Source organism: Phocoena sinus, chromosome 2 (genome assembly GCF_008692025.1).
Source record: "Phocoena sinus isolate mPhoSin1 chromosome 2, mPhoSin1.pri, whole genome shotgun sequence".
Taxonomy (NCBI): Eukaryota; Metazoa; Chordata; class Mammalia; order Artiodactyla; family Phocoenidae; genus Phocoena; species Phocoena sinus.
In genome coordinates this window covers 93,229,598-93,249,796 of record NC_045764.1, presented here as the reverse complement: position 1 = coordinate 93,249,796, position 20,199 = coordinate 93,229,598, and the positions used below count along the sequence as shown (strand labels likewise).

At 49.0% G+C, this 20,199-nt stretch overlaps 2 protein-coding genes and 1 non-coding gene across 5 annotated transcripts in view; 1 reads left to right on the top strand and 2 right to left on the bottom strand.

Annotated features, from left to right (window-relative positions):
• The window catches only part of RHOV (ras homolog family member V), a 76,581-nt gene that overhangs the window by 12,583 nt on the left and 43,799 nt on the right, over positions 1-20,199 (bottom strand). The window contains exons 3-5 of one of the 3 annotated variants that reach the window (XM_032622886.1): positions 10,446-11,003; positions 9,560-9,672; positions 5,365-5,436 (exon numbers count right to left, since the gene is read on the bottom strand). In XM_032622886.1, coding sequence (XP_032478777.1) covers positions 5,365-5,436; positions 9,560-9,593 — 106 coding nt within the window. In that variant the 5' untranslated portion in view covers positions 9,594-9,672; positions 10,446-11,003. Of the gene's footprint in view, positions 1-5,364; positions 5,437-7,825; positions 7,925-9,559; positions 9,673-10,445; positions 11,004-20,199 lie in introns of those variants that run through there. The other 2 variants (XM_032622887.1, XM_032622885.1) reach the window with 2 other exon arrangements.
• Positions 832-904, bottom strand: TRNAA-UGC. Its single transcript has one exon. It is a non-coding gene; the product is annotated as a tRNA-Ala (tRNA).
• On the top strand, positions 10,551-18,708 carry VPS18 (VPS18 core subunit of CORVET and HOPS complexes). Its single transcript, XM_032622883.1, has 5 exons — positions 10,551-10,957; positions 11,941-12,082; positions 14,253-14,344; positions 14,479-16,349; positions 17,378-18,708. Exons 1-5 carry the CDS (start codon positions 10,867-10,869, stop codon positions 18,101-18,103), a joined length of 2,922 nt encoding a protein of 973 aa, XP_032478774.1. The 5' UTR covers positions 10,551-10,866; the 3' UTR covers positions 18,104-18,708.

Genomic DNA, 20,199 nt, shown 5'->3' with positions numbered 1-20,199 from the left:
CACCATCAATGGACATGGTTTAGGAAGACATGATATATGTATACACACACACGCACGCGCGCACACACACACACAATGGAATATTACTCAGTCATAAAAAAGAATGAAATATTGCCATTTGCAGCAGCAAATGGATGGACCTAGAGAATATTATACTTGGTGAAGTAAGTCAGACAAAGACAAATATTATTATGAAATCACTTATATGTAGAATCTAAAAAATAGTACAAATGAATCTATATACAAAACAGAAACAGACTTATGGACACAGAAAACAAACTTACAGTTATCAAAAAGGAAGGGGGGCAAGGATAAATTATGAGTATGGGATTAGCAGATATGAACTACTACACATAAAATAGATAAGCAACAAGGGTTTACTGTATAGCACAGGGAAATATATTCAATATCTTATAATAACCTATAATGGAAAATAATCTGAAGAAAAAATATATATAACTGAATCACTTTGCTGTACACCTGAAACTAACCCAATATTGTAAACCAACTATACTTCAATTTTTAAAAATACAAAAAAAAAAGAATAATTATGGGCTACAAAGCATGCTATCTATTGTTTTATTATCTTTTGTCTTATAAACTCTAATATCCATTCTGACATTTGGGCAGAGATCTTTTGATTTTTTTAATTTTTATTTTTAAAAAAATATTTATTTATTTATTTTTCTGTCTATCTTGGTTGCACCAGGTCTTAGTTGTGGCATGTGGGATCTTTAGTTGCGGTGTGTGGACTCTTAGTTGGGGCATGTGGAATTCCTCTTAGTTGCGGCATGCAGACTCTCTTAGGTGTAGCATGCATGTGGGATCTAGCTCCCCAGCCAGGGATCGAACCCAGGACCCCTGCATTGCAAACGCAGAGTCTTACCCACTGGACCACCAGGGAAGTCCCGTGGGCAGAGATCTTTTTAAAATTTGATATCGCAATCAACTCTATTGAGATATCATTTACATCTAAAATGCACCCATTTTAAGTGTATAATTTAATGAGTTTTGACCAATGTATCCACCTACATAATCAACACCACCACAATCAATAAACAAAACATTTCCATCTCCCCTAAAAAGTTCCTTCTTGCTCCTTTCTAGTCAATCCTCCACCCCCATGCCAGGTCCTACGCAAACACTGATCAGCTTTCTGTTGCTAAGGTTTAGTTTTTGCGTTTTAGAATTTCAAATAAACAGAAACGTGCTCTGTGTACTCTCCTATGTCTCACTTCTTACACTCAGCCCGTTTTTGAGTTTCATTCATGCTTTTGTACGTAAGGCTAGTTTGTTCTTTTTTTAATTGCTGAATAGTATTCCATTGTATGGATGTACCACTATTTGTTTATTCTCTTATTGATAGACATTTTTAAAATAAATTTATTTTATTTATTTATTTTTGGCTGCATTGGGTCTTCATTGCTGTGCACAGGCTTCTCATTGCAGTGGCTTTTCTTGTTGCAGGACATGGGTTCTAGGCACAAGGGCTTCAGTAGTTGTGGCGCACGGGCTTAGTTGCTCTGCGGCATGTGGGATCTTCCCGGATCAGGGATCAAACCCATGTCCCCTGCATTAGCAGGCGGATTCTTAACCACTGCGCCACCAGGGAAGTCCCTCTTATTGATAGACATTTGAGTTGTTTCCAGTTTGGGGCTATTATGAATAAAGCTGCTATAGACATTCGTGTCCAAATCTTCATGTGGACTGTTTTCTTTCTCTCAGGTAAATACCCACGTATGGAACTGCTGGGTCATAAAGTCAGTGCATGTTAAGTGGCTGTGAGTCGTCACACCATTTTATATTCCCACCAGCAATGGGCTCCAGTTGCTTCACAGCCTCACAACACTACATATTAGTGGTCTTTTTGAACAGTTTGGATTTTACTGTTGTTGTTGTGTTGTTACTCTTGTTCTTAATGTAAAAATCTCATTACTTTTAAAAGTTTGAAAACAGTTTCTGCAAGAGGCCACGTGGATGAGTACAGAGGCAAGTTTTATTCAGACATATGCAGTGTGATGGCATGATGTAAATGCACATTAACGTGTCAAGTCATGCATTAACTCAGCAGGCACTTCCCAAGTACTTACAGTGTCGGGTCTTATGATCTAAAAGGTTGGAGACAGGATGAGGGCTGGTTGTTAGATTTTATTGGGTTTCGCATAATCAGAGAAGGCTTCCTGGCTGAGGCATCTTTTGAAATGTATCCTAGACTAAGGGATAGATAAGGAGCATAGAAACTGGCTTGGAGGCAGTGCCCTGAAAACCATTATTCCCTGGGTGCTGTCCCCAAGTGTCTCTAAATGGACTGTGAGAAGGGTTTGGCTTTCAGAGAACTACAGACTGTTAGAGATGGTCTAGTTCTACCCTCACCAGTTACAGTTGAGGAAATACAAGGAGTTCAGAGGGGCCAGGTGACTTGTTCAGCAGCATCTGGCTGAGTTAGCTTCCATATCCTGAGAAGAAGGGGGTCTGGAGAAACAGCCCGGGAGGGTGGTGGGGAGGGCAACGGCCAGCCTGGGAGGGGCTCCTGGAGAGGTGGTGCTGGTCCAAAGCATGCACCCCACCAAGACTCCCAGACTCCCTAGAAGTGTATAAAACTGTAGGTACTGACAACTAAAACTTTTCATCTTAAGACCACATAGCTGCAGAGAACGCCACTTGTAGCGTACTGTGAATAGTAATGCTTAAATAAAACTATGACCTCATTCTTTTACATATACACATTGGAATCTAAAATACCAAAGGAGTTTGATATTCTAACACATCCATTTAAAATAATGTGAACAAGCTCTCCTTTAACAGTTGGAAAGTTTATGTTATTTATTTTCTCTTTCAGTGCTCCCAATCTTACTGTAACATATGTTACGACTGAAAGTTTTATTGGTACCTTATCCTAATTGGGTGTAATTAGTATATACATTTTTTAACGTTATAATGTTATATATCTGGTGACTTTGAGGCTCTAAGTCTTAACATTGTTTTCTTTTGAATTAAATTATCATTATAATTATTCAACTCATCAAAACATAAATATATTACACATTTTGATATAGTTACACATAAAAAGTAAAATTATACAAGAAATACTTTTTTTTTTTTTTTGCGGTATGCTGGCCTCTCACTGTTGTGGCCTCTCCCGTTGCGGAGCACAGGCTCCAGACGCGCAGGCTCAGCGGCCATGGCTCACGGACCTAGCCGCTCTGCGGCATGTGGGATCTTCCCGGATCGGGGCACGAACCTGCGTCCCCTGCATCGGCAGGCAGACTCTCAACCACTGCGCCACCAGGGAAGCCCAAGAAATACATTTTTTGATGAGATGCATCAGGCTTTTTTGGTTTTGTTTTCAATCAGTTTATGCATTCATGGATAGAATGCTTGAATGCGACAAAGTTCAGCATCAATTCTCTTACGTTTTTGTTTTGTTTTGTTTAATGTAAGTGCAGAGAAACCTCGTTCACATACATCTTTAGACGGGAATGGAAGGAGGTTTGGTATAGCAATATTACTTGATTATTTGACTCCCTTCCAAATTATATGCCAAAAATATTAGCAATTATTTTTAATGATGTTTTATTTATTTAGGCCGTGTTGGGTCTTCGTTGCTGCACGCGGGGCTTTCTCTAGTTGTGGCTAGCGGGCGCTACTCTTCATTGCAGTGCGTGGGCTTCTTGTTGCAGTGGCTTCTCTTGTTACAGAGCACCGACTCTAGGTGCGCTGGCTTCAGCAGTTGTGGCTCGCAGGCTTCAGTAGTTGTGGCTCGCGGGCTCCAGAGCGCAGGCTCAGTTGTAGCACACGGGCTTAGTTGCTCCGCGGCATGTGGGATCTTCCCAGACCAGGGCTCGAACCCGTGTCCCCTGCATTGGCAGGCGGATTCTTAACCACTGTACCACCAGGGAAGTCCCTGTTAGCAATTTTTTTTCAATTAACTAAAGTTTGATTAGGTTCTCAAATCGTATTCGAATTAGCGAATTAGAAACCGTTCGATGTTTTCTTGTCACTTGGTCTTTATTCTCTTTGTGGGAACACCAACAATAATTCCAGTGGTCTCTTTGCTGGGCTCCTGGAAGATTTTTATGCCCTGAAGCAATGTACCATGGGGTGGAGTGGTTTCCATTTCACCATCCTGGTGGGTGAGTGGTGCACTTTTGTTCTGAAGAGTTAGGAGCAGGGGAGGTGGAAGGGGATTAAGACCTTGCTCCCAGGGGCCGTCTCCTGATGGTCACTTTTGGCCCAGGGAAACTCTGGACACTTATTCCCTTAAAACTATTTGGTGTGCTCTCCTTGGGACCTGTGAACCCCAGTGTGAGGACCGCTGACCTGAGGATGCCTTCCATACCCCTAAGGACCTGTGAACCCCAGTTTAGGACCACTGACCTGAGGATGCCTTCATTTCCCACCTAGAGAGGTGAAAAAAGTGTCCTATCCCCTCTCACCTAGTGGCTTCTCTGGGGTCTTCACAACCCTGGAAGGTGGTGGGAAGAAAGAGGGCAGGCTGAGTCTATACATGCCTTGGGCAGGGCTTTGTCACTCAGTGAGAGAAGGAATGACAGTAACAGGGAGGGGAGAAGGCTTTTTGAGAACTGGGACTATTTTAGGTAGATTTGGAAACATCTGGAAGGGAATCAAACAGGAAGAAGAAATTTACCTCTTACAAAGGGTTGTAAAGAGGTGTTCTGAGTGAGCCAAGGACCTTCTTTCTTTCAGCATATTTTAGCAGAAGCCAACAATGTGCCAGCCCTGTGGCAGGAGGAGGTCTGCAAGTCACCTGTCACTGCCTTCAGCGAGCTTATACTGTACACAGTTGGCCCAGGGAGGGGGAGGGAAGGGAAGAAAGTGGGAGGGGGAGGAAGAAGAGGGGAGAGGGGAAGGAGGGGATGGAGGAAGAGGAGAGAGAGGTGAAGGGGAGAAGAGAGGGAGAGAGAAAGAAAGAGAGAGAGGAGTTACTAGGCAGTTGTAATGCAGGGAGATCATAATGTGGGGTGATCAGCACAGAGGGCTGAGGGAGCACCCAGGAGGGGCCCTGATCCTGGCAAGGGGAGGGGTACCAGGGAAGAAGCCAGTCTGGAGGGAGCAAACACCTAAAACCAAATACTCAGGTGTCTGGAGGGGTGGGGTGCATTTTGGCAATATCCTTAGATCAGCACTGAGAGATAAGAACAGACCTGATGAGGAGTTTAACTGGGTATGAGGCAAAGGACTGCTCTGTCTCCTTAATAAGTCTTACAGCTCTCTTTCTCTCTCTGTATATATATACACACACACATATATTTAATCATATATATGATTAAAATAAAAAATTAAATTTATAAACAAATCCATAAATCTCCCACACAGAAGAATTCCAAATGATTTGTACTTTACCCTCAAGTGAGCATAAATCTCCACTCCTTAAGTCTCGTCTGTGCATAGTAACTTCCTTCCAAAGAGTACAGTCTGGAAAGGAGGGGAAGAGTAACTTCACACTGGAGAAACCTGACAAACCTCAGTCAGGGGATCAAGGTCAACATCAACAGTGATAAGTCATGTTGATGATATGTACCCTTGATATGATGTGATGATAATGGTACTTTACCTCTCAAAAACCCCATAACCCCAGTCTAATCATGAAAAAAAGATATCAGACAAATTCCAATAGAGAGCATCCTACCTACCCAGTGTTCCTCAAAATTGTCAAGGTCACCTAAAACAAGGAAAAGTCTGAAAAACTGCCACAGTCAAGAGTAGACTAAGGAGACATGATGACTAAATACAAGGTCATATCCTGGATGGGATACTGGAACAGAAAGAAGATATTAAGTAAAAACTAAGGAAATATGAAGTATGGACTTTAGTTAAAAATAATGTATCAATTTTGGTTCACAAATTTTAACAAATGTACCATACTAATGGAAGATGTTTATAAGGGAAATGATGTGAAGTTTATGGAAACTCTCCATTATCTTCCCACTTTTTCTATAAATGTAAAAACGTTCTAAAAAAAGAAAGTCTCAACAACAACGACAACAACAAAATCTCTTTTAAAAAAACTAATTACTGGGCTTCCCTGGTGACGCAGTGGTTAAGAATCCACCTGCTGATGCAGGGGACACGGGTTCAAGCCCTGGTCCGGGAGGATCCCACATGCCGTGGAGCAACTAAGCCTGTGTGCCACAACTACTGAGGCTGAGCTCTAGAGCCCGTGCTCCACAACAAGAGAAGCCACTGCAATGAGAAGACCACGCACCGCAACCAAGTGTAGCCCCCTATCGCCACAACTAGAGGAAGCCCCTACATAGCAACAAAGACCCAACGCAACCAGGAATAAATTTTTAAAAAAACAAAAACAAAAGAACTACTTTGCAGCAACATGGATGGACATAGAGATTATCATACTAAGTTGAAGTAAATCAGAGAAAGACAAGTATCATATGATACCAGTTATATGTGGAATCTAAAAAAATGATACAAATGAACCTACTTACAAAACAGAAACAGACTCACAGGCATAGAAAACAAATATATGGTTACCAAAGGGGAAATGTAGGGGGGAGGGAAAAATTAGGAATTTGGGATTAACATATACACACTACTATGTACTAAATAGATAAACAAGGACCTACTATATAGCACAGGGAACTCTACTCAATACATGGGAAAAGAATCTGAGAAAAAAATATGTATAACTGAATCACTTTGTTGTACACCTGAAACTAACACAACATTGTAAACTGACTATACTTCAATAATAATAATAATAAAAAAAACAGATCTACTATCAGCCTAAGGCTTCCTAGTCAGAAACAGTCTCAGATACTCTGAAGTAGAATAAAGAATGTAGACTATTTTGGGGGAATTCCCTGGTGGTCCAGTGATTAGGACTCCGGGGGCACAGGTTCAATCCCTGGTCAGGGAACTAAGATCCCACATGCCGCACGGCCAAAAAAAAAAAAAGAAAAAAAAGAATGTAGACTGTTTTTCAATGAAAAGAAAAACCAAACTAATTACTCTCTTAAGTCAATTAAATCATTTCTTTCGGTCCCAGTCTTCATTCAGTCAACAATTACTACTATAGTTAACTTGTATTGAGCATTATCTAGCTTTAGGTAGGCAGAGTGACTTACATAGTACCCTATAATACAATGCTACAAGGTAGATTTTTCTCCTTTTACAAATTAGAAACTGAAGCATGAGAAAGCTCATTCATGCAGTTGTTTAATAAACAGTGAATGCCTTACAGGTGCTGGGTCTCTTGGAGTAAATGCCTGCAGGGGCCTCAAGTGCAACCATCTAGACTGAGCTCAAGCATGTGACCTCTGCTCTCCCCACCCCCACCCCACCCCCAGCTCCTCCTCCTCCCAAAGTTGTTACTGTACCATCTGCCAGGTGTCTCAAGAGCAGTCCTGCACTGGCCTCCTCCCTGGCCTCCCTCCCCCCAGTGTTTAACTTGACACTGAGCTCAGTGACCCTTCCCCAGAAATGTCTCCTCAGAGTTCATCCTCTCTGATGTGGACTCCACCCAAGCCTCCACCCATCTTTCCAGAACTCACATCAGATGGTTTCATCCCCAGCCAAAACCTTCTGATGGCCATTCAATAGCTTTCACAATGTAGCTACAACCAGTCCCATTTCTCCCACTGCCCTTCTCCCAGTGCTCCAGCTCCCACCACACCCACCTGCAACATCACACTATCTGCAGGTTTCTGCTCTTGGTTTTCTTGAGGCTTGCTTAAAGCTTTCCCTTTTTTACCCTTGGAAATCATACACGCACTTCAAGTCTTAACTCAAATTCATCAGCTTTCATACACCAGTGTTCTCCCTCCCTGGCCCAGCAGTCAGCCCTTACCTGTCTCATTGCAACTACCACATGGGTTTTGAGGGGTCAGAGCTGGTGGATCTGTATCTCCAGCTGTGAGTTCCCTAAGGCATCTCTGTATTCTGGGTGCTCAGGAATGTCTGAGTTATTCCCCTCAGTCAGCTTCTGTTATGTAAAAGCAAAATGCCCATGTTTCATAATTAGGTGCCAGTAGAGATCGATGCAAGGAAAGCCATAGCAGTTATGAGGGAGAAGTTGTGGTCCAGAGAGGCTTCATGGAGATGGTGGACTTGAGAGTCCACTGTCAGATTAAAGCCACATTTAGAGTTTATTGAGCACATGCTCTACGTTGGATTGTGCTATCGCAAGGAACTTTCACCTAGATCACCTCATTTACTCTTCAACACAGACCTACTAGGTATCATTATATCTATTTCTGTAGATGAGGAGACCAAAGCTAAGAGCATCAAATGCACACAGTGTCACAGCTACTGAGTGACTGGGCCGGAATAAGAAGGCTGGTCTCTGACTCTTACTCCAAAGTCCAGCCTAACATTAAAGAATGAGTATGTGGGGGAAAACTGCTGTAATCAACTCAACAGAGAGTATGTACTGAATCTGTAGCAAGCAAGGCCCACTTAGGCCCCACCCCATACATCCCAGAGAGCAGTGGAACCAAGAGGGAGACTCTGGGGACAGTGAGGAGGTGGCTGGAAGGATTCTGTGTCCCTGAGACACCCCTCCTATGCTAACCACTCCATGCAGGGGGGACATTCTCTCTGCACAGTCCAGACCTGAGGATCCAGTTGTGTACCCCTTCCCTCAGCTTGTACTGGCATCATGGAGAGTGTGGTGGTGAACCCTTCAGCATCTGCTTGGATTTGAATATTGCCTCCTGGCTTCCCCACTTCCTGGCCACATGACCTTGGACAAATTGCTCCACCATGTTGAATTTCAGTTGCCGGTTTCATAACATGGGGAAAAGAGCAGTGCCTATTTCACAGCATTAGTGTGAAGATGAAATAACAATGAATATTAGGAACTTAGTGTGGTGCTTGGCACATCGTGGGTTACTCAGAAAAGGTATTTCTGGTTATTTGACCTCTGTCTGGACCTATCTGTATTTCCCTAAATGCAGCCGGCAGGTGATCTGGGGTGGAGCCTTACAAACTAGCAGCTCCCAAGCTGGGATCACTATTCCCAAGGCGGAAACCTCCCTACCTCCCAGCTCGGGCACCCTCCCTCTTGGGACCTAGCCTGCCGCGCAGCGCCCCTGGCGGTACAGCCGCGTCGTGGCCGCAGGTTTCGGGCAGGAGAAGCCGACCCGGGAGCAGCGAGAAGTTATTTTGGCCCACGAACCAGGCCGGGGCCACTGCAGGCCCAGAGAGCCTTCGGTGAGGGCTGGTGAGGGTCCAGTCCTCTGCGCCTATCAGGAAAGTTCGGCAAGAAAAGCATAACCACACAATGTACGGTGCACACCTGGACGCTTTTGAGAATACAGGAGGCGCGCTTAGTCATTACTCTCGGGCTACCAGTTAAAGCCAGGACACCGGTGACCCTGGCCTAGAGCCTTCACTTTAGCAAGGTAGCAAGGCCCATGGGCCCCAGAAGGGAACAGACTCCGTCTGGGTCGCCTAGGCCGGTGGAAGAGAGAAACCCAACAGCAGTTGCACCCAAACTCTCGCTGTTCTGCCTCTCTGGATTCCCCACCTGCCTCCAACATCTCTTGTCTCGTTCCTGCCAGGCTTTTCAGGCATTTCTTACCCGCTCCTGCGTGCTCCCACAGCGCTGTGGCCATGTTCCTGGGTACACGTCACGAGCATGGCTTCCTGCTGGCCAAGCCACCAGCTCTGCCACTTTCTGGACCTGGTGGGCCCCTGGATGTGGGAGAAGAGAGGCCAGTGCCTTGTGAAGGTAGGATTACGATGGCGATTAGATTGAAGAACGGGAGGTTCTCTTGGGGACCTACGGCAACGGGCTGTTTATTTATTTTAAAAAGTTATTTATTTTATTTTAAAAAAATTTTGGCAGCACTGGGTCTTTGTTGCTGTGCACGGGCTTTCTCTAGTTGCAGCAAGTGGGGGCTACTCTTCCTGCAGTGCGCAGGCTTCTTATTGTGGTGGCTTCCCTTGTTGCAGAGCATGGGCTCTAGAGCGCAGGCTCAGTAGTTGTGGCGCATGGGCTTAGTTGCTCCGTGGCATGTGGGATCTTGCCGGACCAGGGCTCGAACCTGTGTCCCCTGCGTTGGCAGGCAGATTCTTAACCACTGCGCAACCAGGGATGTCCCCAACGGGCTGTTTTAAAAGGTGGGAGCGGGAGCTGGACAGAGAGGCTGAGCAGTCTTCTGAGGGAGGGAAGCCTGGGCCTGAAAGGTGCTGGGGACCCGCTCCTTGTCTGGGGGTAGATTGCGCTGGGCGGGTGGGGGAAGGGGGTTTGAGAAAGCTGGGATTGCCTCCTGGTGTCAAAGCCTGGAACTGCAGCAGGGTCCAGAGGGGCCTGTGTTCAGCGGGGCCCGCCCACCACCCAGCTAGTCTACAGCTCGGACATGTGCAACGCTCCCCGACCCGACTCCCCTCGAGAGCGGGATAGGCCTTGCCCAGCCCCCCACACCACCACCACCCCGGCCCCGCCCTCCCGCCGCAGTCCTCACCGCATCTCCCAAGGGCCGGCCTCGCGACTTCTCTGCGGGAGCAAACGTGAGCATCTGAGAACCCGGAAGTGACGTTAAAGGCGCGCGTCCCGGGGGCGGGAGTCAGCTGAGCTGCTCGGGCGAGGTTGGGATCACCTGAGATCGGCTAGGGAGAGCCGGTGATCTCCTGGGGGCGGGAGTTGGGTGCAGTACTGCGCCAGATTCAAGGGGGAGAGCTCCCCGGTCTTCTCGCTCTATAAGGCGAGAGTGAGAAGATCCTCAGGATTTTAAAGAGGAGGAGTCGGCGGCGGATTGCCAGGATCTGTCAGATCCCTGTCGAGGCTGGGGAGTCGCAGCTTCCAATCCGGGGAGACGGGGATCCCTGGGGGGAGCCCTGTTGTAATCCCTGGGCCCAAGACGGAGGACCCACAGGCCGGGCACCATGGCGTCTATCCTGGATGAATACGAGGACTCCCTCTCCCGCTCGGCCGTCTTGCAGCCCGGCTGCCCCAGCGTCGGCATCCCCCACTCGGGTAAGGGAAGTGAGGGCGCCGCTGCACCTCTTAGCTCTCCTGGCATCTGCAAGAGAGGAGCGGAGGGGTTGGCTCCAGGAGCTCGGGTTCACCTCCTGGACGTGCAGTCTGGGTCTAGGCCCTTGATTCTCCTCAGGCACTTATGGCCCCCAGCTGGTGGATGGTCGAAGATTGAAAGAGCAGCAAGAGCAGCCGCGTGATCTAGGCCCTGCCACTAGGGTCCTTCTAAGAGGGAACTGGGACTCAGATAAGGAAGTGTCTTGCTTACAGGGCCGCAGTTGGGAAAACTGAGAATAGGCTCAGATGAGAATAGGCTTCATCTGATTCAGTGTTTTTCCCACCAGGCCCCTTATGGAGGTGGGAGGAAAAGAGTGGGCAAAGAACTGGTGAAATGGGAGTGTCGTAGGGGAAGGAGGGATGGTCCTAGAGGGAACTTTACCACTGAACAGGGGAAAATGAAGTACTTTAGGCTTTTGCTAGAGCTGTGTGCAGCTGGGCGTTGAGGGGAAGTTTTTGCAGCAGTTTAACCAACTGATTGGAAGCATTCCCCAAGGATCCCTCCGCCCTCATTCTTCTGGAGACTCACTGAGAGTATTACTGCATGGGCAAGGAGGAGGGGAGAGAGCGGAACTAGACTACTTTAGTTGAGCTGGGATTGCTTGGCCAAAGATTGATAAGGGAGAACACCCAACCCTTCCCCGCCCACCCCATTACCACTGGGAGCAGGTATATCATGGTGTAACAGCATCCCAAGGGTTCAAAGAATCAACCCCTCACTGATTTCAGAGATGTGGGAAGAGCCCAGAACCCCTAATGTAGCCTAGGACTAATGTAGAGGTGATTAGCAAACTGCTTGATATATTGGTATTCAAGTGGTGGCTAACCAAGGTCCCGGGGTAGCAATATGTTGGGAAGGTGGAGAGGAATATGTTGCCCTTCCTCCCTCTGTTCCATAGCTAACCTTTCCTTGGCTCCTCACCTAGGATATGTGAATGCCCAGCTAGAGAAGGAAGTGCCCATTTTCACGAGGCAGCGCATTGACTTTACCCCTTCTGAGCGTATCACCAGTCTTGTCGTCTCCTGCAATCAGCTCTGCATGAGCCTGGGCAAGGATACACTACTCCGGTAAGTGAGGACCCAAAAGGTTTAGGAGTAGGGAGTGGATTGGTGGTATTTTGGAACTACTGACTGATCGGGCCTTTTTTCCACTCTGGGCAGGTTAAACAGTGGATTTGGAATGTTCAGGAAATATCCTATCCCTTCCCAAAGAGAACCAGTAGAGTAGTAGACCCAGACTCTGAGCTCAGCTCTCCCACTTAACAGGGATGGAAAGTCATCCAGTCTTTCTGAACACGTCCCTTCATCTGTTAAAGACAGTACCAACCCACAAGTTAGTCATGTAGATAAGCGAAACGGTCTAGAGTCCTGAAATAAATCCACTATAAATGGAAATAAAATATCTCAATAAAACTGGAAATAAATAGTATAAGTAAATGGAACTAATATATGACAAAGGTGTCAGCAAAATTGTTTATCTATCCAGAATAACCATCTGGGATGAAACAGAGCTAAACCTCTGTATCATAAAAATGAATTCTAAGTGGAATAATTATTTGAATATAAAAAATAGTGTGAATGTTAAAAGAATATTTAATAAATTTCAATGTTCTTGGGCTGAAGAGAGACCTTCTTACTGAAGCTGGAAAATCCAGAATCCACAAGGGAAAAGGTAGATAGATTTGACCACATAGTGATTGCTGTTATGACAGAATAAAAATAAAAAAGCATATGAAGCAGGTCAGGACAAAAGATGGTGGGAAAATAATGTTTTTCTACATATGACTGAATATTTACATTCCTGTTCCTTAAAAAGCCCTTAGAAATTAATAAGAAAAAGACAGTCCAGGGAATTCCCTCGTGATCCAGTGGTTAGGACTTGGTGCTTTCACTGCTGGGGCCCAGGTTCAGTCCCTGGTTGGGGAACTAAGATCCCGCAAGCTGTGAGGTGCAGCCAAAAAAGAAAAAACAACGAAAAAAGACGGTTCAGTAGAAAAGGGAGGGTAAACAAGATAAACAAGCAGTTCACAGAAGAGGAACTACAAATTTTCCAGTAAACATCTGAAAATAATTTTCAGCCTGTGGGAAATGCAAATCAAAATCACAGTAAGATATCATTTTTTTTCAACCTATCAGATTAGCAAAAATTTTAAACAGCAATATATGATGCTGGTAAAGATACACAGAGATGGACTCTCATACATTGCTGGAAAGAGTATAAATTGCCACCATCTTTTGGAAAAATAATCTGGCAATGTCTGTTAAACACTGAAATATCTATAACTTTGACCTGGCAGTCCCACTTTGGGGAATACATACCATAGAAAGAAAAGTACCAGTTTACAAAGGTATAGATACAAGGATGTTGATTCCAACAGTATTTGTGGTAGGAAAAACTGGACCCAAGCTGCATATCCATCAGTAGGAAAATAATTAAGTTATAGTTCACCCATAAAAGGGAATATTATGCAGTTATTAAAACAATGAGTTAGCTGTATCTGTTGACCCAGTGGGATGTTCATGAAATATCATTAAGTGAGAAAAGCAAATTATAAATTAATATGCATACACACACATATATACAATGTGAAAACATTTTTGTAAAAACTATTAAAATACGCTTGTTTATATTATGAACATGGAGAAAGATGTTAACATCAGTTTTTTCCATTGGGAATAATAGGAGTTTGGGAAGAAAATCATTAACTTTTTCTTCATACACTGTTGTATTGATTCTTTAGTTAGAATGAGCATATAATTTGAAAAGAATTTAATAAGGGAAATACCTTAAATAGGAAATAATCTTAAGGGAGCACTCCTCAAGGTTATTGTGAAGGTTAGTTAAGGTCATACTAGCTCAAGCTCTTGGCATGGTGCTTGGTATATAGAAAATGTTCAGTAAACATTAGCTACTATTTGTTGTTCCCTTTTTACCCCGGCATTCTGGGATACCCCTGCCCATCTTCCTAGATGCACTGGAGGTATGTTGAGCAGAAGGAAAAGACTTCTGCTTAGTGACTTCTCAGAATGAAGTGGGGGTGTTCTCAGAGCTGAGCGTTCTTAAGGAGGACCCCACATGTGTTTCAGAGTTCCCTTGGGATTGTATTCAGAATTTTGTGTGTCTATGTAGATTTCAGGGAAGAAAGGCTGTGCCTTTCATCAGATTATAAAGAGGTCTGTGATTCAACAGAAGGATCTGCCCTTCTCTGGAGTGAGGCTGTGACTCTTGTCCCAACAGCATTGACTTAGGCAAAGCAAATGAACCCAACCACATGGAGCTGGGGCGCAAGGATGATGCCAAAGTTCACAAGATGTTCCTGGACCCTACTGGTAAGTGGTGGTAGAGTTCTGAGATGGGGGGTAGGGGGTGGGGGGTGTTGAGGGTAGGTCACTGCCTGGGTGGGTGGGATCTGAGGGTGGGAATGGCAACATCCTCTAGGGTGCCGTGCTCTCCCCCACTCCAGGCTCTCACCTGCTGATCGCTCTGAGCAGCACTGAGGTCCTCTACGTGAACCGTAATGGACAGAAAGTTCGGCCCCTGGCACGCTGGAAGGGGCAGCTGGTGGAGAGTGTGGGCTGGAACAAGGCCCTGGGTACTGAGAGCAGCACAGGCCCCATCCTGGTCGGCACTGCCCAAGGCCAGATCTTTGAAGCAGAGCTCTCGGCCAGCGAGGGTGGGCTTTTCGGCCCTGCCCCGGATCTCTACTTCCGTCCGTTGTATGTGCTAAACGAAGAAGGGGGCCCAGCACCTGTGTGCTCCCTCGAGGCGGAGCGGGGCCCTGAAGGGCGTGGGTTTGTCATCGCCACCACTCGGCAGCGCCTCTTCCAGTTCATAGGCCGAGCGGCCGAGGGAGCTGAGGCCCAGGGCTTCTCAGGGCTCTTTGCTGCCTACACTGACCACCCACCACCATTCCGTGAGTTCCCCAGCAGTCTGGGCTACAGTGAGTTGGCCTTCTACACCCCCAAGTTGCGCTCTGCACCCCGGGCTTTCGCCTGGATGATGGGGGATGGCGTGTTGTATGGCTCGTTGGACTGTGGGCGTCCCGACTCCCTGCTGAGTGAGGAGCGGGTCTGGGAGTACCCAGAGGGGGTGGGTCCTGGGGCCAGCCCACCCCTGGCCATCGTCCTGACCCAGTTCCACTTCCTGCTGCTGCTGGCAGACCGGGTGGAGGCGGTGTGCACGCTGACGGGGCAGGTGGTGCTGCGGGACCACTTCCTGGAGAAGTTTGGGCCGCTGAAGCACATGGTGAAGGACTCCTCCACAGGCCACCTGTGGGCCCACACCGAGCGGGCCGTCTTCCGCTACCAGGTACAGCGGGAGGCCCGGGATGTCTGGCGCACCTACCTGGACATGAACCGCTTCGACCTGGCCAAAGAGTATTGCCGAGAGCGGCCTGACTGCCTGGACACGGTCCTGGCCCGGGAGGCCGACTTCTGCTTCCGCCAGCATCGTTACCTGGAGAGTGCCCGCTGCTACGCCCTGACTCAGAGCTACTTTGAGGAGATTGCACTCAAGTTCTTGGAGGCCCACCAGGAGGAGGCGCTGGCCGAGTTCCTGCAGCGAAAACTGGCCAGTTTGAAGCCTGCTGAGCGCACCCAGGCCACACTGCTTACCGCCTGGCTGACGGAGCTCTACCTGAGCCGACTCGGGGCCCTGCAGGGTGACCCTGAGGCCCTGAACCTCTACCGGGAAACCCGGGAGCGTTTCCGCGCCTTCCTAAGCAGCCCCCGCCACAAGGAGTGGCTCTTCGCCAGCCGGGCCTCCATCCACGAGCTGCTCGCCAGCCACGGGGACACAGAGCACATGGTATACTTCGCTGTGATCATGCAGGACTACGAGCGCGTGGTGGCATACCACTGCCAGCATGAGGCCTACGAGGAGGCCCTGGCTGTGCTGGCCCGCCACCGTGACCCCCAGCTCTTCTACAAGTTCTCACCCATCCTCATCCGTCACATCCCTCGCCAGCTGGTGGACGCCTGGATTGAGCTGGGCAGCCGGCTGGATGCCCGGCAGCTCATCCCTGCCCTGGTGAACTATAGCCAGGGTGGCGAGGCCCAGCAGGTGAGCCAGGCCATCCGCTACATGGAGTTCTGCGTGAACGTGCTGGGCGAGACTGATCAGGCCATTCACAATTACCTGCTGTCGCTCTATGCCCGAGGCCAGCCAGCCTCGCTGCTGGCCTACCTCGAGCAGGCCGGGGCCAGCCCGCACCGGGTACATTATGACCTCAAGTACGCGCTGCGGCTCTGTGCTGAGCATGGCCACCACCATGCTTGCGTCCATGTCTACAAGGTCCTGGAGCTGTATGAGGAGGCTGTGGACCTGGCCCTGCAGGTGAGCCAATGAGCCTTGACCCTGTCCAGGAGAGGGGCCTGGAGAGCAGTAGCTTCAGGTGCTGAAGGGTCAGAGGGACACTGTGGCTAGGGGGTGCTGGCTTCTCTCCCAGATAGAAACTGTGGTATAGAGGTTAAGAACACAGACTCAAGTCAGGGTTTGAATTCTGGTTCTGCCTCTTACTAAGCTGTGTGACCTCAGGCTGGTTTCTGAACCTCTCTTTGCCTCAGATTATTCAGATGCAAAATGGGGATGATGTTATAGTACTTCCCTCACAGGTAAATTCTGCATACCTGCTAGCCACAATTGCAGAAGGGGAAAGTGCTGAGTTGCATTGCTCAAATCATGAATTGTCACCTGTGTAGGATCGTGTGAAGTGCTATTTAAAATTTGAGGGGGGGGCTTCCCTGGTGGCGCAGTGGTTGAGAGTCTGCCTGCTGATGCAGGGGACATGGGTTCGTGCCCCGGTCCGGGAGGATCCCACATGCCGCGGAGCGGCTGGGCCCCTGAGCCATGGCCGCTGAGCCTGTGCGTCCGGAGCCTGTGCTCCGCAACGGGAGAGGCCGCAACAGTGAGAGGCCCGCGTACCGCAAAAAATAAATAAAATTCGAGGGAATTCCCTGGCAGTCCAGTGGTTAGAACTCTGCACTTTCACTACCAAGGGCGTGGGTTTGATCCCTGGTCGGGGAACTAAGATCCCGCAAGCCACGCAGCGAGGCCAAAAAAAAAATGGAATTCCTGGGTCTGAACCCAGGACTTACTGAATCAAAATGTCTGTGGGTGGGGCCCAGAAATCTGTATTTTGGATGTGCTCCCCAGGTGATTTGTAAATTCACTAAAATTGCAGGCCCATCATCATAAGTAGCGTTTGCGTAGCTCTGACAGAGGCAGGCCCATTACTGAGACAGGTTCCTTCCCAGCCCCGAGGAGCCCCGTCTCACTTGCTGCCAGGAGTGCTGGGCCTCTGTCTTTCCCACAGACCCTGTCCTGAGTGGGACCTGACCCTAATGCTCTCAGCCTCCCCACAGGTGGACGTGGACCTGGCCAAGCAGTGTGCTGACCTGCCCGAGGAAGATGAGGAGCTGCGCAAGAAGCTGTGGCTGAAGATTGCTCGGCATGTGGTGCAGGAGGAGGAGGATGTGCAGACGGCCATGGCCTGCCTGGCCAGCTGCCCCCTGCTCAAGATCGAGGACGTGCTGCCTTTCTTCCCTGACTTCGTCACCATCGACCACTTCAAGGAGGCGATCTGCAGCTCGCTGAAGGCTTACAACCACCACATCCAAGAGCTGCAGCGGGAGATGGAAGAGGCCACGGCCAGCGCCCAGCGCATCCGACGAGACCTGCAGGAGCTGCGGGGCCGCTATGGCACCGTGGAGCCCCAGGACAAATGTGCCACCTGCGACTTCCCCCTGCTCAACCGCCCTTTTTACCTCTTCCTCTGTGGCCACATGTTTCACGCTGACTGCCTGCTGCAGGCCGTGCGGCCTGGCCTGCCGGCCTACAAGCAGGCTCGGCTCGAGGAGCTACAGCGAAAGCTGGGCGCCGCTCCACCCCCTGCCAAGGGCTCTGCCCGGGCTAAGGAGGCCGAGGGGGGCGCTGCCACCGGGGGGCCCAGCCGGGAACAGCTCAAGGCTGACCTGGATGAACTGGTGGCTGCTGAGTGCGTGTACTGTGGGGAGCTGATGATCCGCTCTATTGACCGGCCCTTCATCGACCCTCAGCGCTACGAGGAGGAGCACCTCAGTTGGTTGTAGGAATGTGTCAACCCCGATAGGCGGGCAGGCGGTCGGGGGCTGTCCCTTCTTGGGAAGGCCACAGCGTCATCTGTCCTTGGTCTGCTGGGCTGGGACTGTGGTGGGGGGAGCGGAATCATAGCTGTTGTCCTCGAGGGGTGAGCTATGAGTGCATTCTGCCAGCTGCCTGTGCTGTTCTTCAGGGCTGCCTTAGAGCTGCTGTTTTGCCAGGCCATCAGCCTGCTTCCCAACAGAGGGCCTTAGCCTGGAGAAGTCAGAATTCTGACCCCACTACCATCCCCCCTGCGTCTAACAGCTCTTTCTTCCTCTTCCCTCCTCACACACATCATGTTCTCTTTCTGGAGCACTACCTACCATTATTCCTTTTCACTCTGTGGCTCTTCTCCCTCAGAAGCCCTCTCTTCTGTCGGCTTCTAGGTCCCACAGGTGAAAAGACAACCCCTCCAAGTCCTGGGCATGGGATGGGGAGAAAGGTGGTGCTGATGGTGGGCATGCTCTTGTGCACACTGGGGCTCCAGTGTGAGGGATACCCTGGGGCAGAGGGCCTCACGGAGGACAGTGGGAGATGGTGATGGGGTGGAGAGCATTAAACTGTCTGCACTGGTGACGAGTTGATGGCTTTGTGTTGATGCTGGGCAGAGTGGTGTGTGAGTGATCTCCAAGAGGGGCTAGGGTGTCACGGGGAAGCTGCCAGGGCCCTGCATGTTCAAGCCTTGGCCCTTGCACCTTTTCCTGGAGATGTGACAGGATGATTTTTGCCATTTTCTGCTCACTTCTTTGCCTTCCACTGTATCCGTTCTGATTCCAGGCTTCGGTTGGTAATTAGGGCCCACGCTCCGAAGTCTAGGAGCAGGGACTGTTCTTCCCTTTGGCCAGCAGGTGGTGTTGCTCCCCACAGAACCCTCCACACTCAGGCAGCAGGGGGCGCTGATTTCTCAAGTCACTTTCTCCACTGGTGCTTCCTAGGTCTATTCCCTCCCTAGTTGTTCCCAAGAGTTTATTTGTAATCTCCACTGCCTAACCATAAATCTTAGCCCCTCGTTCTTCCTTTCTCCACTGGCCCTTACGCCTGGTAGATTTTGCTTGCCCCTCCCTTTGCCAGCCTGCATCCCTGCCTTCTCAACTTCTGCTCAGTTTTGATACTGCCCTACCACTGTCTGGCATTAAACTATGATTTTTTTTTTGGCAGAGCTGCGTGGCATGCGGGATCTTAGTTCCCCGACCAGGAATCAAACCTGTGCTCCCTGCATTGGAAGCAGTCTTAATCACTGGACCACCAGGGAAGTCCCTTAAACATAATGTTGAGGTCCAACATGGAGGCGAGAATACCACTGCCACCATCCATGGCATTTGGCAGATAGGTTTTCTCCCCATCTATCTCCTTTGACCTGCCCATCCCCCCAGCTTACAGCTCTTTAGTTGTGGCTCGAGGCTAAGCCCTAGGGAGTCCTGAAGCAGGGCCTTCCCGTGACATCAGCTGAGCACCCTTTGCTCCATGGACTGGTGTTCACAGTCCACTGCCCAGGTTTATGGGTGTGGTCTATCAGCCGCCCAGACTGAAACAAAATAACAAGTGAGTGTTCCTGGAATCAGGCTGGGGTCAGGTCACCTGGCTAGTGACTGCAGGCGTCTCTCTTGCCCCTGCAGCCTAATCCTCTTCCAAGACTTTTATCTTCTGCAGCCCTGGGAGAATCTTGCCCTGCTTATTCTTTTCCAGCCACTAGAACAACGGGGTCTCTTCATGGCCCCTGCCAAGGTATAGGGCCAGAAGCCACCCATCTTTGATGAGCCTCAGACTCCCCATCTTGCCCCAGAAGCCAGAATGGAAGCAAATGGGGGGTAGGGTCCCACTGGGTGAGTAGAGGGCATCCTAATCCTGTTCCGTTTCCCCCGTTCCAGGAAGATTTGGAGGGCTCCTGCTCCCCATGTGGCCTAAGGCTCCCCTCACACCTAGACATGCCCAGTAGTGGGCTCAGGGTCGTATTCCCCACTGTCAGTGAGAACTAGGTATAAACCTTGGCCCACCACTGGCATGGTCACTTGCTTACTTGGAACAGCTTGGGGCTTCTGTCTTTGCACATAATGGGGTGCCTAAT